Genomic DNA, 8,434 nt, shown 5'->3' with positions numbered 1-8,434 from the left:
GTCAAAGGCTGGATCTGAATTCAGGGTAAGTATCAAGGGCTGGATTTGACAGGAAAAAAATAATTTCTTAAAAATTAGAATTGAGCAAATGGAAGCTAAATACTTTATAAGAAATCAAGAAACAAAAGAATGAAAAAATATAAGACAATGTGAAATATCTTATTGCAAGAACAACTGAATTGGAAAATAGATCCAGGAGACATAATTTTTAAATTGGACTACCTGAAAGCCATGATAAAAAAAAAAAAGACCACCTCTCAAGGAAAACTGCCCTGATAGTCTAGAATAGGATAAATAAATAGGATAAAATAAATAAAAAAAATAAAATAAATAAAAAATAAAAAATAAAAAAATAGGATAAAATAAAAAGCCATCAATCATCTCCCAAAAGAGATTCTAAAATGAAAAGATCCCAGGAAAATTAGTCAAATTCCATAGCTTCCAGTTCAAGGAGAAAATATTGCAAGCACTCAGAAAGAAACAAATTAAGTGTGATGAAACCACAGTCAAAATAACACAACTTCTACATTAATAACTTCTACATTAAAGGATCAAAATGATATTCCAGAAGGCAACAGAGCTTGAAATACAACCAAGAACCAACTACAATGCAAAATTTAACCTACTCTTTCAGAGGAAAAGATGGTCATTCAATGAAATAGTCTTTCAAACTTTTCCTGATGGAAAACCCAGAGCTAAACAGAAAATTTGATCTAATACAAGTCATAAGAGAAGCATAAAAAGATACATAGTTAAATCATAAGGTACTTAATAAGATTAAACTGTTTACATTCCTATATGAGAAGAGGATACTGGTTACTCATAAGAATTTTCTCATTATTAGGGCAGTTAGAAGTATATATAGACAGAGGGCATAGGTATGAGTACAGGATGGAGAATAACTAATAAAATAAAATTCAGGCTGGAGAGAATGTAGAGAGAAAGGGAAAGGAAGAGGTAAAATGAAGTAAAATCATCTCATTAAAAAAGGCAAGAAAAGGCTTTTATAATGGAGGAAAAGAAGACGAAAGGAGTGAAACTTACTCTCACAAGAATTGGCTCAACACTCAGTTGGGTATAGAAATCTATCTATCTTATGCTACAAGAAGGTATAAAGGGAAGGTAATAAGAGAATGAGGAGGGCAGATTGGGGGTAGGTGGTAGTCAGAAGCAAATTGTTTCTGAGGACAGACAGGGTGAAAGGAGAGAGAATAAATAGGAGAAATAGAATGGAGGGAAAAACAGAAAAGTAACTGAAAAAAATTAAATCAAGTTCCTTTTATAAAGACCTCATTTCTCAAACATATGGTTGAGTCAAATTTATAAAAATGGTAAATGATTTTTAAAAAATATGAAAGTTTTCAGATGAAATAATCAAAGCCATATGAAAAATGCTTACTATACATTTTTTACAATATAGATTTAATACTTTTAAAACAAAAACAAAAACTCCAGTACTTTGAAAAAGAAACAATTTAAATACTCTAACAAAAATTAATCATTGAAAATAGTAACATTTTCAATAAGATGGAAGGTACCATCAAATTTATAAAACACCTAAAAAATTTAAAGAAAAAAATCTCTGTAAATGAAGATTCAACATGACAAAAATCACTTGTTTTATAATAAAGCACAGAAGCTGAAACTTTGATTCATCTTTATTGCTTACAAGGGGATCTTAACAGGTACTCATGTCATAATATGCAGAGCTAATTAAATGAACTACTGCATAAAATATATTGCTGAAGTTATGTTCTGTCATGATCTTTTTGTGTTTGAAGGTAAAAGATATTTGAATGTTACTTCTTGAGAACTTTAAGGACCAGAAATGTCAAAGAAAGCACATCCATTTATGTAATATTTCTCGCCTTTAATTAACATCTTCTAAGGTGCAAAGTTTTGACGAAGGCAACATGTACAGCAACAAATGGTTCAAAACCCCCTACCCCCACATTGGAACAAATTTTTTTTGACTTTTTGGTCTTAACTGTAGTCTCATCTACAACTGAGGTTACAGCATTAGTTTAACTTACTATTGGAGAAATGAAATTTAAAAATTTCTTAAGTACTATCTTATACCTATTAGATTTACCACTAGCACAGAAAGAAAAATGACAAATGTAGGAGGGGATGTGAAAAAAAAGAGATTAATAAATTGTTGGAGTTGTGAACTGATTCAACCATTCTATAAAGTAATTTAGAACTGTGCCCAAAGGGCTATTAAAAAACCATGCATGCCCTTTGACCTAGCAATGTAATTACCAGATCTTTTTATCAAGAGATTTTCTTAAAAAGTCAAAAATGTGTGTACATATGTACATACATGTATACAAAAATATTTATAGTGACTCTTTTCTTGTGGCTAAGAATTGGAAATTGATGGGATGCCCATTAGGGAATGATTGAACAAATTGTGGTCTGTGATTGTGATGAAATACTATTCAATTGTAAGAAATGATGAGCAGGATGCTCTCAGAAAAAAACTGGAAAAACTTGCATGAGCTGATGCAAAGAGGAAATGAACTGTTTTTACATGTAATTGGGTAAAAATAGAATACTATTTTAAAAAATGGTGAGGATGACTTCAGAAAAACATTGCAAGGTCTACATGAACTAAAGCAAAGTGAACTGAAAACAACCAGATCTTTGTGCAATAGTAATGAATAATTATAAGAGCTGGCTTATCTGATGGATACAATGATCTAAGACGATTTCAAAGGTCTCACAGTGAAATATGCTATTATACAACTCCAGAGGAACTGATAAAACTCTGAGTACAAAGTAAAGCACAATGTTCACACTTTTTTTAAAATGACTAATATGAAAATATATTTCATGAGTTCACATGTATTACTGATACCATATTGTTTGTCTCCCCTGGGTGGGGGAGGGCTGCAAGACAGGGAATTTAGAACTTCAAATTTTAAAAAAAGAATGTTAAAAAAAATTTTAATGTAAAAAAAAATTCCTTGGCCATGATTTATTAGTCTTTCTACCTCTATCAGTGTTTCCTTACTAAAATCTTCTCATTATCCTTACTGCAACTCCAACCCTTAACCCCCAAGTTATCTCCCAGGATATCTTTGCTAGCTTCTCTTTTCGTCATCTTGATTTCTTGCTAAACCAGTTCATTCTACAGTTCTCTTGAGTTCCTGGTCTCCTTATCATATTATCAATTAAACCTTTCTGAGTTTAGTCTTGGATCACTTCAACCATCCACTGCTTTCACTCCTACACGTTTACTGCTAAAAGTATAGAAAATAAAGCAATCATTCTGACTGGGTTCACTATAAATGCTACATAACCTTAACTAGGTCCATATTGCTGCTTGGCAGTTCTTCTATACTTTCATTATCATTTTACTAGCCTCTACAGTGGGGCTATACCAAATTTCTCTCTTTAGGCCTCCTGTGGTTTCTTCTACTCCCAACCTCTCAACTGAGAACCTTGATTCATATTTCACAGGAAAAAAACAAGACCATTCTCTGTGAATGTCCTCTTTTCCTCTCCTTTTATCAAATGCTTATGCTTTGTCATTATCTCCTCCTTCACCTGTCTCTCATGAAAAATGATCCTACTCACTACCAAGACATCTCATTAACCTCTATATGCACAAAGCAATCCTGTTTAATCCTGTCTCCAATAGATTATCCTTTTCATCAACCCCACTCTCATTTATCTATCAAGTTCCTTCAAGGCTGCCCACAAATATGCCCATCTCCCATAAAATAAAAAAAAAAAACCCTAACTTGATCCTTCTACCTCCACCATCATACTCTATTCTTCTCTTTTTTGGCAAAAATCCCTGAGAAAGCTTTCTAAAATAGGTACCTTCATTTTCTCTCCTTTCACTTTCTTAATTCTCTTCAATCTTGACTTCTGACCATAATATTCCACTTTCTTCTTCAAAGTCATCACGGATCTCTTATTTGCCAGTTCCAATGACCTTTTCTCAATCCTAATAATTTACTCAACTTCTGACAATCATCCTCTCCTCTCTAGGATTGTGGGACACAATTCTCACCTGTAAGTTCCTTCTTCTTTTCTGCTCTTCATCCAAGTCCAGCTCTCTAATCATAGATATTACACAACATTATAACCTGGGCTATTTGCTCCTTCAATGCTAACTTCACCAGGTGATTTCATGCATGGATTTAGTTATCTTCTCCATGCTGATTCTCAGTCTCCCTTATTTGCCTGACCTCCAGTCTCACACTTCCATGTTCTTCTGGTATCCTGAACTCCCTATCCAATAAACATTTGAAACTCAGCACATACTACCAAAAACTGAAATTACTGTTCTCCTTAAGCCCCTCACTCTCCTTTCTTATTGCTGTCAAGGGAAGATGCTTCAGTCTCACAACCTACACTGATCTTCAGTCAAATTGGTCTCCTTGCTATTCCCTGAACAAATCAATCCTTCTCTCCCATTTCCTATAAACTAGCTGTTCCCCATGCCTAGTAGGTTCAGCCTCTTGTAAACTTTACCTTCTTCAGATTTTTCCTGAAGTTCAATACCCTCAAATATCACTTGTATAGCCTATATTTGAAGATTTATGTTGCCAAGAGAAAGGAAGTTCCTTTGGACAGGCAAAATCTCACTTGTGTGTATCCCCAGTTCCTAGAATAATACCTAGGTGCTTGATAGAAGCATTAAAAAAAAGTGGTATTGGATTTTTTTCCTTATAAAATGTTTATGAGTGCTTTATGATTCACCAATAAAATCTATCATGATGCATAATGAAAATATACTTACCTATGAATCATGAAACCAGTGTATTAGTCTTGGCTACAACACCTAAGGGTGTGTTATTACCAGGGCATCACACTATGTCATTGAGCATAGTTTTCTCTTATGTAAAATGAAGTAGACAACAATTTCTTGTCTTATCCAGCTCTAAAATTATAGGATTTAATTACATGATCTCCTTCTTCCATATAAAGATCATGGGATCACAGATAAAAAGTGGATAGAGGACCTTGGAGGTCATTGAGCCCCATCTTTTCATTTTAGAGATTAAATTAAAAAACTGAGAGGTTAGGTGATTTGCCTAGGTATTTTGAGGCTGTGCAATAAAGACTAAGACTTGAGTCCAGGAGGTGAAAATTCAAGTCCAGGACTCTTCACTAAACCAAACTCTTCTCCTCCACTGAATTATCATTTATACCCTTACTGTCTCCTACTATCACAATTTACCAATCTGCTGTAAACATGGAATGCTAAGCACACACACGAAAGAAATTATTACAATTCTGTCTATGAACAAATGCAAAACATCTTGTTTTCATTTTAATACTGTATTTCTAGGTCTTTATTTAAAGGTAATAAATCGCAAATGTAAAATGAATGCACCTTTAAAAAAACATTAAATACTGAGTAATCTTACTTATCTATTGTCCATCTTATCAAGTATACAACATAATGAAATGCAATGAAACAGTCAGTCTTCACATGCATCCTATAAGAAAGCTTTCTTCTTAACGAGATGGATCATTAAAATGAATATCTTTTTTTTTAACATATTGGCTTCAAGCTCCAAAAGAAATATATGGAACAAAATGTAAATTTTCCCACATCATCTAGAAAAATAGGTGGCTACTAGAAGTTAAGATTAAACTATCAAAAACAAAATATCCAAATCAAAAGGAAAATGCTCCCAGAAATTAATATTTCAAAAATTACCCTCATTACTGCTTAAAAAATTTCTACATACAACTGCCTTTTTTTAAAACTATAAATGTAATTCCAGTAAACAAAATTCACTAGATTGTTATTTACCAATAGCAGTTTTGTTGGAAGACCATCTTCCCTAGGAGATACAAAATACAAACTTTTTGGGAAATTACCATTTAAGACACTTTATTTATAACAAGTGAAACTAGTGAAGTAGGCAAGTGAAACTTAAAACATGTGTAATTAAAATACTCTACATACTTAATTTTAGATAATGTACAGTAGAGTTGAATTTGTATTTATGTTCTGTATGTTTGTATTTATGTTACTACTAATGTCTGAATTGTCATAGGTGGTTAATAAACCTGTTATACCATGTCCATATTGGCTAATTTCCTTGAGCAAATACAGTCAGTACATATTTTAACTGTGATGCTGCTGGTAGTAATAACAGGACAATGTACTGTGCTTCATTATTTAAAAATATAATTGATGAAATGCTAATATTTCAGTAGTAATTACTTTACATGCAAGTTTTCTTACTAAGGAATGACTTCCATTGGGCCCAATATACAAAATATTTCTGTTCATAGTGGCTTTTACAACATATTTTACTAAATTTTATAACTAATTTTTCACTGATATGCTACAACTAAGATTTAAACATTAGGCAAGTTTTTTTAAAAAAGCAATCCATAAAGCTAAGGTGAAAATTACAAAAATTTTCACAAAGAAATAAAAAGATTAATAGGAAAGGAGTCTAATGAGTACATTGTAGGTCCCAAGTTATCCTAGGATTCTTAACCTAAATTTGCATGTTCTCATTCTCGTTCTCTCTCTCTCTCTCTCTCTCTCTCTCTCTCTCTCTCTCTCACTCACACACACACACACACACACACACATACAAACACGCAAGCAAAAAACAAAAATGTATTAAGATCTCTGTGGAAATTTGTTTTATACTTGAAAGTTGTGTCCGGAAGCATCTATACGCCCATGTAGCCCTATCTCGTAAAAGAAAAAATACTCAGAAGTTTAATTCCACTTACTAAAGTGCATCTGCTTAACAAACCTAATAGGCCCTGCTTTTACAATGATCCAATGAAGAATAGCTAATGTTTCTTCATCTCTTAGTCCATTAAAATATTAAATGGAGAACAATTACTTTTTTGTGCCAAATGTGTAATAACTATACTATGAATTAAAAAAGAATTCAATGTAATCTTTTAAAATTCCCAAGAATTGGATTTCCTCATTTAGACTGAAACCGTAGCATATTCATACAAACAAAGAGCTATATTAACTCTCCATTTGTTAATATTAGCATGATGTTCCCTTAAATTGTCTCTATGAGAGAAACAGTAATTTCCTACTCCTTAAATCTTTTGGCATTAGCTACAAATTCAAAAGTAGCAGGACTGTCTGATTGCCAAAGACATTGCAATTTTATTAAAGCCAACTTATTCAGTATCTGTACGCAAATTATTGCACTTATGTATTACCCGGAAAATATCTATAATAACCCAGCAATAATGACTGCAGCAAAAGTATAGTAAATAAGTCTACAGAGTTTGCTGTCACTATTTAGAAGTAGGTCTTCATGTTTTAAAATCTTTCCTAGAAAAATGCCAACAACAGTCATTCAAACCAGAATATATAAACAAATTATTACTTAACCAGATATAAAATTTCATCTACCCTTCACCCAATAGAAATCTGTTAGGGCTTAATTTTTTTTTAACCATGCACAAAAATCTTGATTAGTTTGGAAGATCACTCTGGGTTAAAACAGCATTTTTCAAAATTTAAAGAAAAATAGATTTTATAAAAGGAACTTTCACTGTTAAATCCAAGTCTTCCTTATTATAAGACAGAAATTAGCTATACTTATTCATCGTAATTCTGTCTTAGCCAAAGACATAATTGTATTGGTGATCTATTTATAACAAATGCTACATTTTCAAGAATAAAGGAATAATCAGTAGGCATCCTTTCTACTTCACAAGAGTTATTTATCCCTAAAATATGTCAAGTATGCTTTTAAAGATTCAGGCAATGGTAGTCTCATGATTTTCTCTCTCAATAGATTCTGAGGGGGTTCCTCTGGCTTCAAGGCTTCACTGTTGTGGTCTTTTTCTTCCTCTTCTTTGTGGTCTTCTTCCATTTTTTCCTCATCTTCACTATCTAGAATCTGAGGGATAAGTTGATTGCCCACAAAAACATATGTGTTAATTCTCTGTTTAACTCTCTTCCTTTTTCTTTTGGGAGGAGCTTTCTGAGAAATACCCTTGGCTTGCATTTCATCATTTATGAAGTTTCTAAGTGTACGCCGAATGTATATCCTAGCCAAGTCTTGTAGATTTCTCACAGCACATGGGGCTAAAGAAAAAGATAAAAGGTTAAAATAAAAACTTTGAAATAATTTTAAAGTTTAATACTTGAAAAAAATAAAAAGTTAATCTCATACTTTAGGGAATTCCAGCCATGATAAAGATTTTTTTAAAGGAACTAAAAAAATGTAAGAAAGTAAAATACGGTATTTATCTCAATTTTATGTATTAAACAAATAGGAGAAATTATTTAACAAAAGATCATTTATGCTTGATAGTATTAAAAACAGAACAAAATATAATGATCAACATTTATACAGCACTTTCAAGTTTGCAAGGGACTTCATAATACATTATCAAATTTGAGGCTTATAACAGCCCTACCCTATGAGGCAGGTTACTAAAGCTGCTTCATATATTAGGAAACAAT

General features: G+C 32.3%; 1 protein-coding gene across 6 annotated transcripts in view; it reads right to left on the bottom strand.

Moving 5' to 3' along the window:
* Nucleotides 1–5,733: 5,733 nt before the first annotated feature.
* Nucleotides 5,734–8,434, bottom strand: part of PCMTD1 (protein-L-isoaspartate (D-aspartate) O-methyltransferase domain containing 1) — a 51,203-nt gene continuing 48,502 nt past the window's right edge. For all 6 annotated transcript variants that reach the window (XM_074204556.1, XM_074204555.1, XM_074204551.1 and 3 more), the window contains one exon: nucleotides 5,734–8,053. In XM_074204556.1, the coding sequence (XP_074060657.1) occupies nucleotides 7,683–8,053 (371 nt within the window). In that variant the 3' untranslated portion in view covers nucleotides 5,734–7,682. The remainder of the gene's footprint in view (nucleotides 8,054–8,434) is intronic.

The sequence above is a fragment of the Macrotis lagotis genome, chromosome X, assembly GCF_037893015.1.
Source record: "Macrotis lagotis isolate mMagLag1 chromosome X, bilby.v1.9.chrom.fasta, whole genome shotgun sequence".
Taxonomy (NCBI): Eukaryota; Metazoa; Chordata; class Mammalia; order Peramelemorphia; family Peramelidae; genus Macrotis; species Macrotis lagotis.
Note: the sequence above shows the minus strand (reverse complement) of the source record. Positions and strands in the feature narration are given on the sequence as shown.